The sequence below is a fragment of the Strigops habroptila genome, chromosome 1, assembly GCF_004027225.2.
Source record: "Strigops habroptila isolate Jane chromosome 1, bStrHab1.2.pri, whole genome shotgun sequence".
Classification (NCBI taxonomy): Eukaryota; Metazoa; Chordata; class Aves; order Psittaciformes; family Psittacidae; genus Strigops; species Strigops habroptila.
This window is the reverse complement of record NC_044277.2, coordinates 99845161-99869847: the sequence shown is the minus strand read 5'-3', so window position 1 is coordinate 99869847 and position 24687 is coordinate 99845161. Positions and strand designations below refer to the sequence as shown.

General features: G+C 44.9%; 1 protein-coding gene across 1 annotated transcript in view; it reads right to left on the bottom strand.

The window, feature by feature from the left end:
- The window catches only part of OBSCN (obscurin, cytoskeletal calmodulin and titin-interacting RhoGEF), a 183000-nt gene extending 159369 nt beyond the window's left edge, over positions 1-23631 (bottom strand). The window contains 5 exon segments of the mRNA XM_030482854.1: positions 307-609; positions 4334-4594; positions 6693-6962; positions 13468-14612; positions 23576-23631. Coding sequence (XP_030338714.1) covers positions 307-609; positions 4334-4594; positions 6693-6962; positions 13468-14599 — 1966 coding nt within the window. The 5' untranslated portion in view covers positions 14600-14612; positions 23576-23631.
- Between the last annotated feature and the right edge of the window lie 1056 nt (positions 23632-24687).

Here is a 24687-nt window from a genome sequence, read left to right as displayed (position 1 = left end):
TTTTTACAGGGGCAGGTGGGGACAGGACAAGGGGGAATGGCTTTAAACTGACAGAGGGGAGATTTAGATGAGATAATAGCAAGAAGTTCTTCCCTGTGACAGTGGTGAGACACTGGCACCGGTTTCCCAGAGAAGCTGTGGCTGTGCCATCCCTGGCAGTGTTCAATGCCAGGTTGGACAGAGCTTTGAGCAAGCTGGTCTAGTGGAAGGTGTCTCTTACCATGGCAGGGCGTTGGAAGTAGATGATTTTTTTAAGGTCACTTCCAACCAATCCATTCTAGGATTCTATGATGGTTTTATGCTCACCAAGGTGCATGCTCCCCGGGAACTCCAGGCAGGGGCCCTGTCCATAGGCATTGACTGCAGACACTCTGAACTGATAGTCAGCCTCTTCCAACAGGTTGCTCACAGTATACTCTGAGCCAGTGACATGAGACTCATGGCACGTCACCCAGGTTAAGCCACTTAGTTTCTTGCATTCCACGATGTAGCCGTCGACTGGAATGGGTCTGTCCATCTTTGGAGGGGACCATGCTAGTGTCACTGAGGTTTCTGTTTTATTTTTCACCACAGGGTCAGCTGGGGGTTGGGTGGGAGGTTTTTTGGGAGCTGCACAAGGAAAAAAAACAAAAAACCACAGAGCAACAAGTTTATGTCAGAGTGGAAAAGCCACTGTGCCTCACCAAAAAAGCTTACATTGGACTAAAAGCTATTCTTGCTTAATAAACCTCCATAAGACATTGATGTGAGATGGAAAAGCAACAGAATGGATAGAAGAGGCATTTGGGCTACATTTTACACAAAGATGTACAATAGTCCTACCTCCACAGCTAAACATACATGACTTCTACACAATATTACAATTATCTGCACAAAGTGTCTACAATGAACAATTCATAGACAAAAATTTTCAGTGCTAGATACAGACTCACACTGCTTCCTCTACAGCTCCTGGGCAAAGCAAGCTAAAACTCAGCTGGTTATTTTCATTCAGAGGATGGGTAAAACCACCCAGAAGTTATTCAAAATTCTGTGCATCAAATTCCTAGTCTACCTCCCTGGTGTGAATCCAGACTAAAAGAAATAGAATTAAAATACCTCAGTGGGATTACTCTGGGAAGGTGACACAATTTTGCCCTGCCTACTAGACATCACTGCACAGGGATAGTTGAACTAATATTGTAAGCCTGTTGGTATTTATCTTCTGTCAGAATTTCAACCTTACACATCCCCAACGTCAGGAATGTAGATGTGCCTGTGAGAGCCAATGCAAGGCAAGGCACCATTGCATCCAGGGAGAGCATGGCAATATTTTGCCATGCTTTGCACACAGCTGTGGCATCCTGTGCAGCAATGGGAATGCACTCCACGAAAGCAGCCTGTGCCAGGAGACTATGTCCTCCATTTCTTCTTGAATACCTATTCCAACTGTACACTAAAATTTCAGCCCAGATCCTCAGCAGGTTTCAACACAGAGCAGCTAAACGTCCTACAACCAGGATGTTTCAGAGATGAAAGATAGATGTGAATAAGCAGTGCATAGGTTTTAAAGTTATGGAGACCTCAGTTGCTTGTTACATGGGCTTAGCTGTTCTCAGCAGCTACTTCCATCTGGGTATCTGTCCTCTGTCCTGCTTCTGAATTTTATGCTATCCCCACTCAGGAGGTGTGTTGTAACTTTGCCTCCCAAGAGTGATAGCTATCACTAGCTATCACTGGGGATCTCTGTTTTAGTAATTTATTCAGAGCCAACTTTGGGCGTTGAGGAATTAACTTCAAAAAGAAATTACATAAAGTTGTGTCTCCACTGCAACACCCTACAGTTGACAAGATGTAGCTGTTTATGGTACCTGAGGTCACAAACGTATCCTTGCAGGTACGTGTCAAATGAAGATTTATGTTCACCCTCTCATTCCTCTTGAACCCTTTAGAGAAGGCTCAAGTCCCATCAGTGTTATTCACTGTGTGCTGCCACTGATACAGTCAAGAGGCTAGGAATTATCTGATATGCTCTAGTTACACATCTACTGACGTGGTAAAGGATTCATTTCATTTAATTATGGCTATCTGAAAGGTGTCCAGTTTAAGGCATTCAACCAGATGTCAACTGTAATCCAACAAGGAACAGCATGCTCAGGAGCAATTCATCGCAGCTTAAAGAAGGTGCACAAGATGGGTGAAACAAAGTGCACATTACAGATACTCAGGTATTCATGACTATAGAGGGAGCCTGTACAATGAGCCTAGAGTAAAAACCAAACTCTGAGACAACTGATCTTCTCTCTGCCTCAGTTTACCCATCTTTAAAGTGGGCATAGTAAAACTGCAACTAAGCAAATAACATATAAACATTTATTGCCTGATAAATTCTTTTAGAACAGCCACCACCAATCTTGTCCAGCTAATGGAAAAAAGATGTGAATATAGTACACAGGGTTCAGCTAATCAGGTATGCATGAAGTGTAAAAATAGGAAATAGTGCGATACACTTCATTACATAAATAGGCATCTAAGTGTTTTGGGATGCACAGATACCAGGCTGTCAGTTACTGCTTGTCAGAGCTAGATACCAAAGGTCCTATTAGTGTTGCATTAAGCTGGAATAGACCCTGGCACCAAATCTCTTGACCTTACCATCAGAAAGGTAATGTAATTTTTTTGAGAGAAACTTATTTGTGGGAAGGCAATTTCTTACCTCTTTCTATTCCATGAATCAATACTTTCTTCATAGCAGAGTCTAAAATCAAACTGAACTTTGTTGTTCCTAATGAATAGCTGCTTGGCTGGACGTTACAGCTTTCCAAACACCTTAGAAACTGCCACAATGCTAAATGTGACACTTAACCTCACCTTTTTCCTCTTTTTAGCTCAATAGGGTCAGAATGCCCCATCCAATTTTAGTTAACACAGCAGATATAAACCTTTAATTAAAGATTTCTTTTTACCACTGACTAACAGCAGTTTGGAGGTGGTAGCAGGAGAAAATAAGTATTATTCTTTCCAAATGGTGACTAGAGTGAATGATTTGTTCACATGCAAACCAGAACTTGAGCAGAGCCAGAAACCACATGTAGTTCTCCATCTTAAATGAAGTAGCTTTTGCCTGGGAAATGCAGTACCACCAAAATAAAGTTAATAAAACTAGGCAACTTAACAAAAACATCGTTTCAGATCTGATCTCAACTAAATTGCACCTGCTGCTACTGCTTTGTCAACCAAACCCCTGCTTAGATCAGGTGTGCCAGCTGAAGGAATTCTCCAGCCTATATGTTATTTAAGTCTCCCCAAGGAAAGCTAAACAGGACAAGGATTCCTCCTTTCAGCATTGTTACCGTCAATTCACAGGGTCCTCTCAACTTTGTCATGCCAAAGAGAGGATGAAAGAGTACATGGCTTTGCTGGTCTCCACAAAAAGGAAACTATGTTTTTACGAGGAAGCATTTCCCCCTTTTCTTGCAGTTTTGGTTTGATTTATATATTTTGTATCTATATGTATATATATTTTACTTTAATGAAATCAGCTTAAGAAGCTAAAATCAAAGTAAGATGTTTTGATGTTTCAAGCTCAGTGAACGTTTGACTGCCCCAAAATGCTTAATCTGCATGTGTATAGATGTTCCTTCACAAACGTTTTTCCTTGCTAGAATGGTAATAAACTTCATATTCTGACAAAAATGTTCAGGGCACCTATCTACCCCCCTGTAAGATCCAGTACACCTACAAGCTACCCTCATGTCTCTGTTGACTCAAGACCTGGGGAAAGAATTGAATGCTGCCTGACTCTCCCTTCCAAATCCTCAGTGAAGAGAGAGGGAGACATAAGCGGCGCCTAGTTGCTAGAAGAGGTATTATCCCAATAGCAAGAATTGATAAATGCCCCTCAAAGAAACTAATGATTTTGGAAAATGACGGCATGTAGATGGAGAATTCGCAGCGCTCTGCGTACAATGAGGTAAAGCAACTGCAATGTGTGCAACTTACACATTGGGTTTTTTAAGCACCTCTCGGTGGGGAGAAGACACATGTCTCTTGCCCCATGCTTTACTCAGTTATCATTTTATGTTCATTCCAGCATGAAATAAGAATGGTGCAGAGAAGATACATGTTTGTGCCATGCTCTTTCTCCAGGACTCTTTGCTCTCTGTTTTGATCTCTCCATAACATCTCATAACACTCATAATCAGGCTGTTGGCTTTTTCTGGCAGACATCAAACCTTCTACTGTCTTTGGACAACAAACTTACCATGGCAGTACCTGAAACAACAGTACTACCACAGGAATACCTGCTTGCTGGAGAAGGCACAGCACCAAGGCCAAATAAATTGAAGCTTACTGGTCACGGTGAACTGGGTAGTAGTCCTGCTTTCATCAGCCAGGAAGGCAATTTCACCAGCATCTTCCATCTTACACTCTCGAATGATCATGGCATGTTGCTTGCCAGAGCGTGTGATAGAGATTCGATCACTGGACTTCACTTCTTCTTTATTTTTCAGCCATCGGATGTTCTGGCAGTCATTGTCCAGCTCCACACAGAAGATGGCTGTATCATTTATGAAGACCGCAGTCTTTCGTGGAAGTTTCTTAATGATGTTCCCTTTAAATAAGAAAGTAATTATGATCAGCACACAGTAGATATTGAAGTCTCTGGCAACACTGAATAATCCAGACTGCAAGAGGACTGGTCAAACAGCTCTCACCTAATCAAAACATTGTAGACACTATGCAGACACCCCTAAATGAATTCCTAAGACTCTGAGTTACACAGAACAGATAATACCCAAGACTCATTTTGGCCTTCAAAGAGAGAAAAGCAATCTTGTTTGACTACAGTTGCTCATGTTTCTAGCCTACCATGTAGAGTCTGCTGTTGGGTAAACACAAGGTATGTAGCCTTGCCAAGAGCAGATTTGACAGGGATACAGCTTTCATTACCCACATATGCTGGGAATTCAAATTAAAACATTGCTGAAGTAGGTCAGTCTTGAACTTGACAGGTCTCTCATCTGTCTTTGGGATTTTGCCTGCATCAGATTTACCAGTAAGTTAGAAAACCAAGATGGCAAACACACCAGTCACCTGAATTAATAGAAAATATGCTAAAACCCTCAGACCTCCTCTTAGAGTCAACCCAGAAATTGACATAGAATGAACTTCATTTGTTTGTGTCCTTTCCAAGTGACTGTGATGATTATCACTTATTGGAATAACCTCAAAGTTATCCCTTGTGACTATTCACAAGGGATATTCCCTTGTACTATTCCCTTGTACTTCTTCATCAGAATACCACACCTACTCATAAATGGCGACTAGCTCCAGCCCTGAAATAGTCCTTGCGAGGCAAACGAGCCCTCAGCCAGGCAAAGAACCTAGAGCTATCTAATGAGAAGCAATATTGAAGTCCTTCATGAAGCAATAGATCAGACACGCACTTCATCAGCAGGATTCAAGATCCCGATTTTCTGCTCACACATCTGCTCCTTGCTGCCCTCAGCAGTGTCTTCATCCCTGCAGCCCCTTGCATCCTGCCAAGCTCACGCTTTCTCCCAACCCCACCCTGCTCTCTCTAATCTTGTCCCCCTGGGCAGGCACAGGGCTCCCCCAGGAAGGTTCTGCCTCCTTTCCCTCCCAACAGCTCCACCTGGCTCAGTCACTCTCTTTTTTAGTGGAACATGCCACCATAGCACAAAAATACCAGCTGTCCTACTGGGGCCAAACACACTGACAGTGTTTGGCTGGTCTCGACTTAACAGAAGGCACAACAGAAAGAGGTCTACCTGAACTCTCGCACATCTCCAGACCAAGTTTTCCCTTCTGCCTCCACCCATGTGCACTCTCTACAGCTTGCTAATGATACAAAGTATACAAATGATAACAAAAAGGAATTTGATCAAGGGTGCATGTCACCCAGCTGTCTTGCACCAACATAAGCAGTGAAGAACAACTTCTGCTTTCCCTGGGAGTAAAGTCAGGCTTCATATGAGGCAGGACAAGTGCAATCCTGTAGCTATGACAGGTCTCCAATACATGCAACAGGAGACAAAGGGGGACTAAAAGAAATCTGGAGAGGGACTTTTTACAAGGACAGGTAAGGGTAGGACAAGGTGGAATGACTTTAAACTGACAGAGGGGAGATTTAGATAGTAGGAAAAAAATCCTCACTGTGAGGGTGGTGAGGACCTGGCACAGGTTGCCCAGAGAAGCTGTGGCTGCCCCATCCCTGGAAGCGGCCTGCATGACACATCAGACCATCGACCACAGCTTGTAAGCCAGCTTCCCAGTGTGGTCAGCACCGCTCTTGGACAAGATTCACTAGCATGTTTGCCAGACACCAGGTAAGATGTGTGTGAGAGTGCCAGGGAACACATCTGATGCTTGGGATCATGTTAAGGAGTCTACAGTGTGAGGCTACAGCTTATAGGCCTTATAGAAAGCCCCTTTAAGCATAGGTCCCCACCAGGTGACATATCTTCTGCAGCAACACCAGCTGTCCCCACTCTCTGACCCTGTGTCACAGAAACCCATGGCAGGAGACCCAGGGACCCACTGACCCAATACACATGGCTCTCCTCTTGCACCACAAAGGAGTCTGCTGTCCTTCACTGTACACATGCATGAGGCAAATGCCATTCATAAGGTCAAGTCTGGAGTCTCATGTGTGAATCTCATACTTGCTAGGCAAGAGGCTTTCTTACCTTGGACAGACAACTCCGCGATAGTCCTGCTCCCTTCTTTCATCTCACAGATGTAAACAGCATCATCGTCTGCGGTGATGTCCTGGACAGTGAGACGGCGATACGTGCCCTCTTCTTCAATGTTGTATTTCTTGCTCTGCTGGAGTTTGGTTTCTTCCTTGAACCAAGATGTCTCTGTACTAGGAACAGGCACTTCACATTGGAAGGTGGCAGATTCCTTCTCCCTCACTTCAAGATCCTTCAGTTTTTCCTTGAAAGGTAGCGAGGGTTCTTAAAAGGGTAAAAACACAAAGGAGAAACAAGAGGGTTTGATGGTCTGTGGTAAGTGCTGTGCAAATACTTAAGCCAGTAGAAAAAAAATAAACAATAACACTCCTTATTTATGATACTGATTTGTCCTAAGCCACCATCTAAACCTATAATCAAACCCTACTACAGCAGGTGTACTATTCTCGCGTAAAAAAAAAATCTTAGATCCCAGCAGAAGTATTTTAAGGACTTATCTAAACATAGTCTCAGTCTGAACTGCAGTACCTGCTCCACAACACCACACAGAGGCGTTTGCTCCAATCCAAAGCAGTGTGAACAAGTTGGTGAAGTATCAAGTTAATAAAGTCTGCTCTTGTGGCCTGCTTGTCCTCTAGCATGAACATCTCTGCACTGCACCTCCTCATTTAGCGATGCCAGTAAGATGAAGGGCACAGCCCACCCAGGCTGACTTTATACATAGCAACAGCCACTTCAGGTCAGAATATAAGCCTTTAAAATAATCATGCTACATGTGGGCAAACAGCAAACAAGACAGTCATAGGAAAAGGGCCCAGGTCAACAATTCTAGGTGAGGGTGTGAGTGTCTGAACTGGTCAGCTGGTTCAAGAACCAATGTTTTTAGGGGTCTCGCAGCAGAAGTGAGCTCAGCAGCATGATCTGAAAGGCACAGAAAGATGAGAGGTAGCTGTGTACAGGACAGGTGTGGGGGAAAGCACATGAGTAACTAATCAAGTGGATTTCTGTTCTCCCCACCAGCAGCAAAGGCTCTGTATCAGCTTTTGTCAATGATAATAAAAGAGCTAGGAAAAAAGCCCAGGTCTCCCTACTGCCCCTGCTTTCCAGCAGTGAAGCTGCAGTGCTCTGGCTTATGGAGAAACCAGAGTGCAGATCAAACATGCAAAACAGCTGCATGGCACGGAGGGAAGACATTTTACAAATGGAACAATGTTTAATTCCAGTGACAGCTGCACTGTGAAATCAGCCTGACACCCCAGCACCAAACTGGAGAAAGGAGATTGGACTGAAGAGGACAGCCGGTGGTCACAGCCACAGGACTGGTGTCATGGTCATGTCACTGACTTGGATGAGTCAGTGCTGATGCATCACCGCTCATGCTTCATGAAAGATCACGTCTTGACATGTACCTTCATCTTCTAATAACTACTGCACCAGCTCCCAGCCCTCTTTTGTGACTCCATTCTCCCTCTCCCTGACCACATACATTCTCCCAGGCTGGTAATTTCATGTTTACTAATAGTTGTAGTCATGTAGTGAGTAGCAGTCACTAACGCCTAGTGTCAGTCAAACAGAACTTCTTCCTAATATCTAAGTACACCCTCTGTCAGTTTAAAGCCATTCCTGCTGTCCTATCCCTACCTGCCCTTGTAACAAAAACATGACAACTTGGTTATTTTCTTAAAAACTGTTTTGCCTTGATGCACCTCAATTCAACGCAAGTCAAAGTCACATTGAAAAGCCTTCAACTACAGTTACACAGACCTGACCTGCCCACACTCCGTATGTTAATTATCCTTTTTTCTTTAACCAACAGGCAACTCAGACTCTTGCCTTGCAATCCCATAAATCATTTCTGGAAGCACCCAATGTAGTCAGGGCAAATTAAGCAGTTGTAATTCTCATGCCATTAGAACAGCAAGAGGATGAGATCAAGAAAGCATTGATCAGAAGGATATCAGCCTTCAAGAGGTGTATGCAATGTTGCTGTGTGAGATAGGAAGGAGTCTGGAGCTGACACTGAGAACACATGGACATGCCCAAGGGCCAAAAAGTAAGACGAGATGCACCTGAGAAGCACAGAAGTGTATTCTCATACTTGGAGCAACTGGCGATATCATTAACCCCTCTCCTTTTACAGCCACTAAGCAGTATCTAAGGCAAAAGAAAAAGAAAAAAAAAATGGAAAAAAGAAAAACTACTCTAGGAAAAAGCTCCTAGTTGTACAAACACAGAATTGTTGGTTGACTCTTTAGTATGTGTTGCAGTAACAGCACTGCCTTTCCAGCCAGAGAAAGTAGATGCAAGGCTATCTTTGACAGCTTGGGGTCAGAGATATCCTCTGAAACCAATTTTGCTTTCGTCCTTCTGACATGTGCACACACATCTTATCTCACTCTGAATGGGACTTCAGAGAGACAGCAGCTGATAAACTGAATCAAAGCCTGGGATTCACCCAGCCCACTGGTTTTATTGCGTTGGAGACATGAGAGAGGCTCCAAAACCCACAAGCCTCCTCTTCCTGAATATATCTTCATGCTCTTTACATGGTCTAGCGTGTTCCTGGTCAGACAGAGGGGGTTAATTTTGGTAAGGGGACTACAGAAGGACCACATTCCAAACAATTCTTTTGGCCCATAACCAGCCCCCTGCCCAGGTCAGACAGATGCTCGGAAAGACAGGTGGGAGGGAACAGTGTCTCCAGCTGATCAACAGGCAACCCAGATCTTAAGGAAATCTCTGTGAAAGGCAGGTGGCTCACCATCCTTATTAATGAACTAATCAACACAACCTAATAACCAGATAATATTTACATGCAAAACACTTATTCTGAGGAAGGAAGCACTAAACTTTACACCAGCTTTCCAGTGTACTTTCCATTTAACTAGCTAAATGTGAAAACAAATAAATACTCTACCACTGGCCAGCACAGCGAGTAGAGCAGAGGCCTCTGTTACTCTCTTTCACCACGTTGTCCTGCAGTCTGTCAGGTTTTGACATTTACATCGCAAATTCCCTAATGTATGCATCTTCTCTTACCTATTTGTGCAGCACCCAGCACAAGTCAGAAATATTCTGGGCTGTAACTACTATAGGCACATTGGGAAGAGCTGCTGCAGATAGGTTTTTCTATTAATCTGGTTTCAGTCAAAGCAGAAATTCTCCTTAAGGCATATAATGAAGGCAGTAACACTTCTAAAGAAGGAGAAGTAAGAGCTACAAACACCTGCCTACTGGGAAAAATGTGAAATAGAAACAGCAAAGCAAAACCCTGAGGGAGCATAGAGCAAGAGCAGCTCATGGAGTTAGTAGGAAACTGCAAGAGCTTAGATCAGATATGAATTTGGCTGCTTGTCTTGAGAACATATTTCTCCAAAGAGTCATAGGCTTTTTGCTTGGTCCATACCAAGCAAACTAGCAATGAGATGATGTTATTTTTTAAAAGCAGGTCCTGCTAACACATATTTTGCTAAGAATAGGTGCAGCCTGCAAAGAAGCCAATGTTTTCTTAACCTTCTCAAGGCATATCTGTCTGCTTGACCTGGTCTTCTCACTTGCCTACATTTCCTCTTGCTTATTCCTGGCCTCCCCACAGGCTCTCCTTTTATTATTCCAAAGGCAAGTTTTCCCTCTGCCTAACAAAAACGATCCAATGAGAGTAAGAATATTGAAAATCCTCCCAATAGGAGCTGTCTAAAGGTGCACAGATGAGATTCCACCACCTCGTTACTTTGGTCTTCCTAGTTATTGTGCTTTCCAAATTTCCTTCCTACCTCCAAACTTCTCAAGTTGCAATTCTCTTTCAGATCTCAAATGTGACTGTCATGATAGTGGTCATCCAAAATCACTTCAGGTCAGAGGGAGCATAGAGCAAGAGCAGCTCATGGAGTCTGCTTTTCCAGTCTCTATCCTATTTGGCTTGCAACCTTTAACCTTTTCATACAGTATCTGATTACTGTATTGAGGGACTCAGATGAACATTGCTTGGCCCAGGCCCAAGGATGGAGACCTGTATGCTGTTCTCCCTAACTTTATGCATGGCTTTAGGGACTTCTCCAAAGCCTTCAAGATATTCAAGTTGGTTATTCATGTTCCTCCCATCCTCTTTGCTCTTCCTCAAAGAGGTTTACCCTTGTGAACCATTTACTACCTTGTTCTACATCTATTCTACATCTTGTTCATCAGCTATCTAGGAATTTTTCAGTGTATGGCTTGTGATTTTATCCCTGTCCTAGACACTTTTCTGAATCAGAGTAATCAACTTTGGGATTTCCTTAATTGTGCAAGTGACTCTCTGCCCTGAAGCCTCTCCTTTGAGATTTATGTCTGATTCACTACATCTCATTTAGGAACAGCTCAAATATCACTTTTTTTCCAGCTCAATGTTCTTTAAGGCATGGGCTCAGCGAATGTGTTGGGGCCCTAGGTCTAGGATATAGACCGACAAAAAATAGGAGGCTTTCTAGAGGAGGTTTGACCTGTGCCTAGTCCTATGCCTTGAGACCCTTCTAAGAGCCAACTTACAGACAGGATGCTGGGCTAGGTAGTCTTTTCTTATTATTACCTTTAAAAGACCCATAAATATTCTCACTTGCATTCTTGTGTTGAAATTCTGTGAAGCAAAATGCCAGAGCATATTTAACCCCATGGTGCTTGTCTTTCCTGGTACATGTGTGTACAGACACATGCTATGGATGCAGCATCATAGGCTCTATAAATATGCTGTTACCTGCAGAAAGACCAGCACAGCAGCATGGTGCTCACCAAGAGTGGCTGCTTAGAGAATTTAGCCTCTTCTGCATGACTGAGCAAAGGGAGGTTGTGTGGCAACATGACCTATCTCCCTAAACCCTATGCCAGATGAGCTAATGGCATCACCAGTGGCATAAACAACAGAATTAAAAGCTCACTTCACTACTACATCATTCTGAGCTGTCTTTGGAGGGCTGAGAAGGAATTCTGGTGACACAAAGGAGAGTCATTATTCAGGGCCTAAGTATAACCAACACATGCAGATTTTCCATGGCAGCCTTGGTCAGAAAGCCAAACATGGTACAGTGTAGCAAAGAAACAAACCATAAACATTTCCATTTAAGACCTCTGACTCACAGGCATATCCTGACAATGGACATTGATCAATAACCTTTTCCCATGGTGCTCACTCCCAGACTTGCTGTCTCGCATGCTTTCCCCATCTCCTTTGGAACAGGTTGCATCCATGGAGAATAATCAGATAAACATGGGCAGAGGGGAGGGGGCTTGTCTCTGCAAGACAGGTGCTGGGCAAGTAACAGAGCCTGAGCCATCCTCAAAGTGAATATCCACCAAAGGGCCAGGCTCAGTCTTCAGCTCCGAGTCCCGACTCATGAGGTAGTCACAGCTTTATGGAAGAGGACAAGTGCCCTTCTCAACGTCACTCAGCACCTCCAAGGGATAGCAATGAGTGGGATGAGTGTCAGTGAGTTCCACAGATCAGGTGTCACTGATGGACACGGGCACTGAGTAACTGACGGGAAAGATGGTGAGTGTGAAAGAGAGGTCCAGAAAAGGGAAACCAGAAAACCACATTAAAGCTAAGAGTCTTAAAGATGGGTATGAAACTCAGACCATTCCTACTCATTTGGATTTCTAATTTACTTTGCTGCCAGTCAAAACCAACTACTTTCCACTCAAGTGGCAAAGCTTTTTGCATCTGAGAGTTAATTTACAGGTGGTGCTCGGGTTGCAAACTCTAAACTTGCCAAATGGGAGAGCAGCTTGAAAATTTAGAGGTTCCTTTGTGAGAAAGTGTGTCACATTTTTTGTCACTATTCTGAAGAACTTGGTCTGACCTCCACCAGCACTGAGGGACCTTCTGAAGGCAAGTTCTTCGCCACTGACCACAGCAAACAGAGGCATCCTGGACCTGGTAGAGTTCTGGGAGCATACAAGGACTACAGGCTATCCAGCAACACAAACTGAGAAAACTCAGAAGAACCTGGCAAGAACAAGGCTGCTGGTGGGTCACTGTACAGGAAAACTGAGATGGACTGTAACTAGAGTTGGAATAGGAATACATCCCCCAAGGGATCCGAGGCAGCATGACACACTCAGCTTGCAGGGAGGAGTTTCCTCTACTACTGCTTAAACAGCACGTGTGTGACAGTTTAACTAAGTCCTGTCGTGAATATAAACCCAGATGTGATTAAAGTCTGGAGGGTAAATGGGGCTTTAGCAGTTGCTGATCCAGAGGATGGTAACAGGCCTCTTAGATTACTATAAAAACAGGATGGATGGGAGCTCTAGAGATCTGGCTCATCCTAGCTGCCCCACAACCAGCTAGTTCTACAACATCCGTCCCTGACTGTGAGGATGGTGAGGCCCTGGCACAGGTTGCCCAGAGAAGCTGTGGCTGCCCCATCCCTGGCAATGTTCAAGGCCAGGCTGGACGGGGCTTGGAGCAACCTGGTCTGGTGGAAGGTGTTCCTGCCCGTGGCAGGGGGTTGGAACTGGATGAGCTTTAAGGTCCCTTCCAACCCAAACCAGTCTGTGATGCTATGATTCTATGACTGGTGCCTGTTCAGTGCCCTTCCTAAGCCCCCCTAGTGATGCGACTCTCCCTAGATCATCTATTCCAGTGCTTAACCCCGTTTACAGCTGGAAGGTTTTATTCATGTCTAACCCACCCTCCTTTGCAGCAGTTTGGTGGCAGAAGTTTTGTTCATGCTCCCACCCCAAGGGCTGTCCCCTTGCAGGCTTGTCCCCCCCAGCGATAAATGTAAGCACTTACCTTTGACGGTGACAAGCACAGAGCTGTATGTCTGGCCTGCCAGGTTGGATGCTGTGCAGGTGTACAGCCCATTGTCTACCTGCTTGCAGAAGAGGATCTTCAGCACAAAGCTCTCCTGATCATCCTCATAGATGACATGCCGCCGCCCTTCCAAAATGACCTCATTGTCCTTCTTCCACACAATCTCTGGCTTGGGTTCACCTGTCACGTAGCAGCTCAGCTTGGCGTGCTTGCCCTCCGTCACACTGCACACGCGTGTCAGCGACCCAAAAGGCGCATTGCGGGCCCCTTTGGCGGTGAGTCCAGCCGCCCTCTCGTAATCCCGGGAGAGGCTGTAGCCAATGCTAGACAACCCTTCTGTCATGGAGTAAGACTGAGCAGACACTGAATCAAGAGTCCCGTGGGAGGTGTCCATCTTCCTGATCTCCTCCCGCCTCTTTTGCAAGTGAGACAACAAGGATGTCGTCTTGCCGCAGCTGGTATCAAAGTGGCTGCTGCTGCCTGGGTTGGAAGAGCCCTGCTTTTCCACCACCAGCGCGGCTGATGCGCTGGCAGAGCCGATGGGATTCTCTGCCCTGCAGGTATAAGTGCCGCTGTCCCCCAGCCGGGCACATTGGATAGTAAGAGCGTTTGACTCCCCAGCAGACTCAATCTGGAAGCGCCCAGCATCAGCCCGGTTCCGCACGTGTTTCCCATCCTTCTCCCAGTTCACGTAGAGGGGAGGACTGCCCTGGATTTTACATTTGAACATGGCGTCTTCTCCCAGCGTTACTTTGATGGAGGAGGGTTTCTGGATGAAGTATGGGGCTGACTCCGTTACTGTGGTCTCTTCTCCAACTTTGATGCTGACAGCTGCAAAAGCTTCACCGATGGTGTTTTTGGCCCGGCAGATGTATTGGCCACTGTCCTCCAGGCTCAGATCATAGATGGTTAGCTGATACAGATCCCCATCTTCTGTGGTTTTAAACCTTCCCCCAGACTGAACTGGAAGTTTATCCTTTTCCCAGCTCACAGCTGGGATGGGGTTTCCAATGATCTGGCAGCTCAAGGTGGCATCCTTCCCCACAGACACTATAAACGCCTTAGGCCGGGTCAAGAATCGGGGAACTCCACTGAATGAGCTGTAATCCATCCTGGTTTCCTTCCTAAAGAGTGAGAAAGAAAAATACCAAGAGAAAGCAGATTAGATGGTGCAGGCAATGAACTGCTGTACTTCCATGGTATCAGGTTGGATGATCTTTAAGGTCCCTTCCAACCCAAACCATTCTGTGTTTCTATGATCAGGATGCTTCTCACCTACAACAGTCATGGTTTCATTTTCCTTCTCATTAGGCCTTGGAACATTTTAGGTCTTGCAGATTCCTTAGATTTGAGCTCAATAAACTGCTGATGAAGAAAGTCACTCACTTCCCCATGAAAGCCATTGGGTAAAATACAAGTCTTCGGGCAGTTCACATAGAAAGAACACAAAGATCCCTTTCAGCTTTGGCACTAAGGAAGTGACCTACACTAATGCTGTATAACATATGGGCTGGTTCTGTAGCCGTAGAGAAAGAAACGGACATTCAATTCTGAGAGATGTGTCTCCCCATCAAGATATATCTATCTCCTCCGTCATGCTCATCTCTTTATTTTCATCTCTCTTTTTCTATCTCATTGCCCCTGCTCTGTTAAATTTTTGTCTTTCTCCTTGCCATTTTTTTTTTTTTTTTTTTTTTTTTTTTTTTGGTTCTGCTTCTACAGTAATGCCCCATCTCTCACCCTCTCTGGTCATCGCCCATCCCTATGTCTTGTTCTCTGAACCATGTTCACACAGACCTTGCAGTAAATCCCTCTGCTGTAGGGGCCAGCCTTTAGGAGGACACACAGGTATGTCTGTCACATTATTGAGGATATTTCTCTTTATCCCCAGCTTCTATTCAACACAACCACTGAGATGCAGCTACTTTGATAGCAATGGTAGCCAATGAGTATTTATGGCTTATAGACAGCCTCATCCAGACATTGTAGGGCCTGACACAGCTGTGGTGGGGATGGGCGTTTATGGACAAGTATGGCTTGGTGCACATGCATCATGTTCATAGGAGTGCAAAGCCATGTAAAGAAACCACCACAGGGAATGCATGTAGCAATCCAGACAATACTAGCCTTCTCCAAAAAGACCTCACGTGGCTTAGGGCTTACAGGAATGATGTCTCATCACCTGCTTATTCTCAGCTGCTCTCAGAGGTGTTATGCACCAGCCTGCAGCTGTTTGATGATATGGACCAGCCAAGGGGATGAGTCTTCAGCAGTGTTCAAAACTAAATCTCAGAACAATTCTGGTACTGTTGTATTCTGAGTAAGTCAGAAGCAATCAGTGGCACTAATCCTTGCAGCCATGTTCACAGAACCAACCCGTCCCCATGCAGCTGGAGAGCAATACAACAGAGCTCACCACCTTCAGGGTCCCCTGAAAGTCCACATAGGACACAAACTTTTTTTGCTTCCTCCCTACTCCTTATATGGACTCCTGAATGTACTTTCCCTTCTGCTGGAGTGAATCTGCTCCTAATCCTTCGAGAAGACCTTTTCCGTGAATTGGCTAGAATTTACTTTGATAAGTATAGCACAGCTAAAGACCTCGTCTCGACCCCATTAACACCAGTAACCATGCACCAGCTGCCTCTCCCTGGGAGCAGGATTAGACCTGATGATAGTGCTCTGTAAGGAAAGCAAGCTTCCCAGCTCCAAGTCTCTCTGGAAGTCCTTGAAGAAGACTTGAGTGCATCATTTCTCTCCAAGCAATTATATCTCTTTGGCCCTGTGATGCTGGGCACTCCTGTTTTAGCAAGCTCATGCAGCTCCTGTCTGAGCTGTATGAATGGTCTCCACTCAGGGAGATTGCAGTGTTGCTCTCACATCTGTGCTTTTTCACCTTCAAAATGCCAGACAAAGCAAAACACCCAAGGTACTGCATGTTGTAACTCGGAAAGGAAATAATAACCAGTGACCGTGACAGAAATATCCTGCTTAATCCTACAGCAGTTTGGCTTCCTCACCGGCCACAAATCCACCCACTCTCTCACCCAATGGCAGATGCTCTCACAGTCTCCCCCCACCTCCAGCAGAAATCAGCAGGAGCAGCCAAAATCCTGCTTTCATGTCTTGAGTCACCATCTGAGAAGAAGTTCCATTATGTTTACCATCCTCCAGCTCCCATTGCAGTGCATTAACTTTAAGGTGCAAATCACTGATGGCATCAGGGAGGGTTGGATTGACCTGCTGCCTGACCTTGGGAAAATCAGTTATTTTCCCTGTGTCTTGGCTCCCTCTCATTTATTCTTCATATCAAGACCAGGATGGTGTCGCAAATAATTATGTGCACAGTGTGTATACGATTATGTACTCGCTGGAGTATATGACAAATCATTCAAGAAAATTAATAACAGATTACAATTTTGATGGTTTAACAGATTACAGTTTTTGACTGATATTATAGCTGAGTTAACCTTCAAGCTTAATTTGGGCCACAGATTTAAGGCAAAACCAAACATAGTCTTCTTTCTATATATAACAGGAAAAATACACTACATCCTACCCTTTCTTGTCTCTCCCCCTCCACAGAACATACAAAACTTTTATTCCACCAAAAATCTTTAGAAAGCTTATATTTCCCCCTGAGGGCAGAGGGAAAGTAATGGGGAAAAATTATTCTTTTTACACACTAAGAGTGCAAAGAATGCGCTTGGAGTCAACTAGCGCTAAGACCAACTGACTTTCTATACAGTGGTCACCTTCAGTACTAGTTGCACGGAATATTCAGAACTATTTTTTCTCAAATATAGCCTCAATCCTCAACTACCTCAACAACTATGTTCTTACTACCTTCAGCCTCTGTCCTCACTTGAGCTTTAAAATGTATTTTCCATAAACACTTGCAAAACTGCAAGCAGAGAAGCTGCATGAATGGTTAGAAGACACAAATACAAGCCTTGGGCTTGAGCCAAAGTACATAGAAGTCAGTGGAAATTTCCACTGATGTCAATTGACAATCAGAGTCTTCTGCTAAACTGGGGAAGGACCATTTCAATGTTCAGAGGGGGATGCTGGGGTTCAAGTTCAACTCTGAAGAATCCAGCAGTAACATTCACTACATTAACTAAGAATTAACAATCAAAACACAAACTCAGAGCTCATGTCCTAATCTTTCTCAGCCATTTGCTTGAATTTCAGCCTGCACTGTGTCATCAAAGAGCTTTCATCCATCTTCAGAAGACATTACCATGTCTCCTCCTTCCCAGATCCCAAATAGTTTCTGACAGATGTGTCACTCTGACTCATTTCCACCTTCAAATCCATAGCGTCTAGAAGAGCAAAAAATCAAGTTCTCCTTCAAAGTGGGCTCTGCACAACACAATGAAGTGCCTGGAGCACAGAGATGACTGCAAACACAGGAGGTGCCTGCTTGGGAGCTAACTGGTGACCTCTCAGCAAACAGAGGCTTCCCTCAAACCACCTGCCTGATGTTTTCCTCACCTGCTCCCAAGCAGACAAATCCATGCCTGGAGGAGAGCTCTGCTCTGTGGGAGTGTGGTGGGTGCTCTCAAAGCCTGGCTTTTGCAAGGGTGAGAGCAGGAATGCTGCTCGCTTCCTAAAGCAACTGCGCATCCTCTTCCCCTGCCCTCCTACAATAAACAGTGCCCAAACAAGCCCCAGCTGCTCAGTGATATCTCTGGTAATCAAGAACAGTTAAAACAGAGGAAAGCTGCTGCATCAGGTGCCTGTTGCTTTTGCTCCCGAACCATACTAGTGCAGTAAATCCATCCAACACGCTTCTTTCCAGTGGCCATAGCCTCAAGGTTCAGCCTCCCTCTCCCACTGCTTCCAAACACTCCCCTGGTGTTTGCAACTCACTTCTCTGTCAGGTACAAGCCATTGTGTCCACAGACTTCCAGTGCAAGGTGAGGCACCCACATCCTGTGCTGTGATCTATATCACGCCCTGCTCTCTACCAGCTTTCACCACATGCCCTCACGCTCAGTGGTTCTTACATCATTATGAATCAGGCTTCCCAGGCAAGTGGTGGAAGCACTGTCCCTGGAAGCGTTCAAAACATGTGCAGATGAGGGTCTTGGTAACATGGTTTAGTGGTGGACTTGATAGTCCTGGGGTAATGGTTGGACTTGATGATCTGAAAGGTCTTTTCTAATCTAGTTGATTCTATGAGTCTGTAAGTCTATGAATGTCTGGGATGCCAGAAGAAAATCCAGGGATCAGTAAAAACAGTGCGTGCTCATCAGTATTATTTTAGATTCGTTTCTAACATGGTAGGAAAGCACAACAGGGTTTACTCCTTGCTGTGCCACTAGCTTGCTTTGATAATTATGAGAAAGTCACCCAAACTCTCATATCTTCAGTCCCTCCCTGAAAAAGAAGAGTAAAAACCTTGCCTTATCAAAAACCTTGTTAAGAGCATAAAATCCAGTAACAGGCAAGAAATCCTAACCTGTGGCAAGGATGAAGCCACAATAAGTAACTAACGCTTGGACAGATCAAGCACTTTAGACAGGCTGCACTAGATAAACTACATTTTATAAGTCTAAATGGCATAAAATGCATCGCATTAGACTGGCAAATAGATTGAGGAGGAAGAGGAAGACGATAGCCTTGTGGAAATACTGAAAGGATGAGATTTAATATTTCTGCAGTGTAACTTGTTAACCAGTTTAGTAAACACAATAATTCAGATTCTCTATGTGTACATTCAAGTGTTTTAAAAAATAGCATCTCCCTGCAAGGGCCAGGACAGCTCCCTTGGAAGTGATAGGACTGACAACAAAACATGAATAAACCTAGTCAGTACAAATGCCCTTTCCAATTAATCTCAGGCATTTACCAGTGTCATATTTCTCCTTGTAATCCCTCTGTGATTAATCATTTGCAGCAGAGATCACATTCCCATCTGGGTATTTCTGAGCACACCGAAGGCAAAGTAGCGGCACTTGTAATTTTACTTACGTCTTTATTCATTCAGATTTTCACTGGTTTATGTTTGGGGGAAAGAGGCACAAGTGTACAGACCTGTCAGATAATGCACATACATCAAATCACTGCCCTGGAACCAGCACATAGCCATGCAGCCAAGGCTTCCTACCCACTCCTGTCCTCACCATTTTCAGTCTCCGCCCCACACCTGCTTCTCTGCAGACACGTAAGCAAGTGCCTTGCAGTGAGAACAACACAGATGACTCCAGTTCCTGCTGGAGATGGTGCTTATCAGGAGATCCACCAAGAGATGGAGGGTCCTGATGGCGATGCCATCACTGTCTTGACCTCCTGTGATTCATTGTGCTGTGCTGACTGATGGGTTGGTTTCATGTTGCTTCATCAACACTGAGCTGCATCTGGAAAGCCTTCAACAGCTTCTTAGAAGACAGAGGTCTCACATCATGGTATGTTGCCCCCCAAGCAGCCAGCAGCCTATGATGATGCTCTTTGGCGTGAGAGCAGGTGGCAGGTTATTCTCTGTCCAAGCCTTTCAATTCAGTGGTTAGAAAGGGAATCCTGTCCACCATGACTCTGGGCAAAGAGCACCATGGAATCCATCTCAACATATTCCCAAGACATATGTGGCCATAGGTAGTACACTGGCATAATCAGATTTTGAGGATGTAAAGTGCAGGTGAGGCCCGGCATTTAAACCTAAGAGACCACGAAAGTCCAAAATCAGGACCACGTATGTTCTCTCAACACCACATTAAGACCTATCACATGCCTGCTTGTTCATTTTCTCAATCCTCTTTTACCGTTTCTTTGCCCAAGTAGCAAACTGTTGATTTGGGTCTTTGTCTTGCCTTTAGAGTTCATGTTTCCTGGACTTTCTCTGCAATACCAGCCTCTAAGCCTTGAACTCCTCTTGATGGAAAAGGCAAGGTTCACAGGCAACCTCCCACCTCTGACTCCTGAGCTTTCAAAGAACATCACTAAAATAGGAGCTCCAGATAAAAATCAAGGCAGTGCTGGTATTGCTGTAGTTTACATGACATATCTGCATGTATTGTTCCATATAAAAACATCAGGAAATGGAATCTGTGGGTGGGAAGGGAAGTTGATGGGTCATCAAATGGGAAGTGTGGATTTCCTCTGATGTTTAAAGGAAAACAGCAGTAACCTTGCTGCCCTATTACTTCTAACAACCTCCCAGGGAATGGACAACTTTGAAATAGCACAAGTATTTGGTGTCAGCTGCAAGCTTAGTGACATCAGATGGGCCCTGATGGATGCCTACAAGCCGTTACAACAGACGGCATGCTTTCAGGGTGAAATGCACACCAGCACATCCAGTGCTGCATGCCCATTACGTCTCTATATCAGGTGTAAGTAGAGATTTGTGCCAATGCACTAATACGAGATGGCAGAATTTATCTGATGCCCGTTTCATCAGAGCAGGAACGGTATCTGTCACCAAGGAGCTGCACTTGGAGCTTAGCTTGGGCTAGTCTGAATTCGCCTTCTGTGAGGGACAACAGATTCTGGCATGTTCAAAGGTCATTGGATGAGCAGATGCAAGAGCTTTCCATGGCGGTTTGGAGAATCAGTCTCCATGCTCTGTAGATGTTGGATACAGAGTACCTGTGATAAACTAAGCCTATTGCAATAAGCTTCTAACTCAATTCAGAGTAAAGCTCGTTTGCATTCTGTCACCTCTTGCCTCCACAGTAGGTCAAAGTCTGCCAGGAATGTTAAGGGAAATTTCACAGCAGGTCTGTGGGTAACATGGTGTTAAACTTGGTGAGAAGCCCTCAACAACTAGATGGCCAAGATAAAGCCAAGACAATCATTCCTGACCTTCAGGGTAGGGCTAAACACACACCGACTCTCTAGGAAGGGACCTGCATCACCTCATGCTCCTGGTATTAGTCCTTTATCAATAACCTGAATATTTCCAATCACTGCAAGCTAACAAAAGAATTAAACCATTAGAAAAATCCAACAAGAAAATAGAACAAATCGCATGGTTTGTGCACACTACCAGGCAATGCAGTCAGATCACCTTCCAGCCACAAAAGTAAGCATACACTTAAAGTAAAACATGGGGGACTGAAGCCACTTAGATGATTTATATGGTAAAGCACATATTATCTCTGCTCTTTGATATAGAGAAAGACTTACTGCTTATAAAGCTTATTCCTCTTTTGACCATATGGCCAGCAATTACTTTCCATCAACACATCAATAGCTTCAGTCATCACAGAATGGTTTAGGTTGGAAGGAACCTTATAGCTCATCCAGTTCCAACCCCCTGCCATGGGTAGGGACACCTTCCACTAGACCAAGTTGCTCCAAGCCCCGTCCAACCTGGCCTTGAACACTGGCAGGGATGGGGCAGCCACAGCTTCTCTGGGCAACCTGTGCCAGGGCCTCAGCACCCTCACAGGGAAGAACTTCCTCAGATCCCATCTAAATCTCCCCTCTGTCAGTTTAAAGCTATTCCCACTTGTCCTGTCCCTACCTGCCCTTGTCAAAAGCCCCTCTTCAACTTTGTTGTCGGCCCCTTCAGGCACTGGAAGCTGCTCTAAGATCTCCCTGGAGCCTTCTCTTCTCCAGGCTGAACAACCTGTCTTCACAGGAAGAAGCTCCATGCAAGGAAGGGACTTTCTACTTGGTTATTGCTGTAGCATAATGGCTTCACTTTGGATTCTTGCCTTGATAGAGCTACAGAACAACCCAGAAACTTCCAGAGGGCTAATACTGCTTGGATCAGCCCCTCAAGACTCCACAGCAGCATCTTTTATCTTTCTGAGACTAAAGGCACCCAGGCTGCTCTGACACTGTGTAGAGAAAGGCTAGAGCACAAGGGAGGTCTCAGGCATACAGTGATGCTCATTCCAGCTCAATGGAGGTGAGAAGTCAGGAGACAAATGGAGGGGAAAGACAAAAATTCTGGGTTTGGTACCCTGGGGACAGAAACTATGTATGTGAATTATAGCAATTTAATCATAAATTTCACCCAACTGGATTTTGCTTTATGAACAGCCCCTGGAGAGAAGCAGCTATGGTAGAATCCCGGCTGCAAGTACTGACAGCTTTAAACATTCGGTGAAATAGTGATTTCACACCGATTTACTTTACTATATTGGCCTCATGGTTTAGAAGGCTAGACCTTTACATATCTGAAGCCGGCAGCACTATGCTCCAGCTGCACTCGTGTTTCCTCCCCATGCACACACATGCACAAGCACATATACCTTTCTCTCCCTTGCACAAACAAAACAGACTCCTACCAGCACTGAACCAAGTCATCCCAACTCTCCAATTCTTTGCATTCACAGAAATATAAGCTCATTTATACTAAGCTAGAAACACTGCCCGTAGTTTTAGCACACGTGATTTCCTACGCGAGGGAGTTGCGGGATCACAACTTCCATAGGGACAAAGAATTCCCTTGGTGACAATTAGCAGCCAGGCTCCAACCTAAGCCCTTGTATTTTAACAAGTGGACGTCATTGTCATTACAGCCACTCCACCCCATTGAGCTGTAGGGCTGAAAATAGCCTCAGCTGTTGAGCTCCATCTCTCTCCATCTCTCGTCAGAGCCATTTGCAGAAATGCGAGGAGCAGGAGAGGGGGTTGCAGTGTGAATCAGTATTGACACTGGAGAGGAGCTCAGAGTTAAAAACGCCCTTGAGGAAGAGAAAAGCAACACTAAGATTATGTCCTGGAAACAAAACTTCTTAAAACACTCCCTGCTGCCACCTCTCCCCAGGAACCATGCTTTTTCCAGGCTCTCCATGCACACTGCTAAATCCAATTTGGGGACAAAATGCTTTAATCCAGCTTTAATCTGGATTTTCCTCTCTTTTCTCCTCTCCTCTGAAGGCTGATCTTTGCTCTTTTAGTAACACATCCAGAAGTAATTAAGCAAAGCAATCCACATTCAGTTCAGACCAGAAGGCGGCTGTGTTTTCAGCTCCATCTTCAAATATGTTTCATAAAGCAAGACATGCTCCAGCTTGACATAGAAATAACCTCACCCCTCCCTCAACTACAAACAACAGTCTCCACTTTCTGCTGGACATCAGCATCCCCAAGTCCACTTCTCTTTAGCTGAAGGCTTAGGTCTTACCTGGAGTCTTGTGTGAGCCTGAGGAGAAACAAAGCTCTGGGCAGGGTAAGGAAAAGCCGATTCCTACTGAGATGACAGAAGGGGGAAGGGGGAAAAGGGGAACAGAGGACATGGGGATACCATGTTGGGTTTGGTTCCCCCCCTTACCCCTCCAGTAAAATAAAACAGAAACCCCAGCGACGGCAGTGACGTGCAGCAGAAGGTCCCCCCGAGTCCCCCAGCAGTGGCTTTGCTGCCCAGGGTTAGGCTGTGCCACCCCCCTCCCGACCCCTCCTCTGGGTTGTCCTCCTCCAGCCAAATTGCTGACGTGCTTTGCTTTCCCTCTGCAGTCCAGCTCCAAAATAGCTCTGGGTGTCATTTACCGGGGAGATTAAGTTTCCTGCAGGAGAGAGGAGAAAGGGCATCGTTTTAGGGATTCGCTGGGACAGTCCAGCAACAGCAGGGGGATAAAAAACATAAGACACATGTGTTTGGTGGTGTGGGGGACAGGCTGCAATGACCGCGTGTGTCAGAACTGCTCCTCAAGGGTCCATCCCAAAGCCAAGGGATAAATGTGATGTGGAGATCCAGGAACAGGCAGCTGCTAACTTATCAGCGTCACACACTGGACAGAAATTCTTTTCCAAAGGCATCAGATCAATGGTAGGTTTATTTATAACCTCCCAGGCAAGAGTGGTGACAATGGTGAATAAATGGCAAGTTAACAAACCTAACCGAGACTCTCTCTTTCTTAACCTTAGTGTATCTTACCCTACTTTTTTGCCATGTGAATCTGAAGGGACTGCAAAAATAGCATGAGTTTTACATACATCATATCTCAGAGACTCGCGATCGTATTTTCTATAATTACCAGTAAAATTGCTACTTTTTTTAATGATTTCTTAAATGAAAAGTTCAGGAAATTGTTAAAACCAACACCAACTCTTACTAGCAATCAAAGTATTTTGAATTTAAAAGTCATTTCTGCTAATGATAGAGGTGCTAGAACAGAGTCCAGAGGCTCCCCCACAACCACTTTACCTCTGCATGGCAGTCAGGAGTGAACTATGAGATAGGCTTATTTTTGGCAGTAAATAAAGCAGATAACGTGCCACATAGTCCAAGGGTGTGGA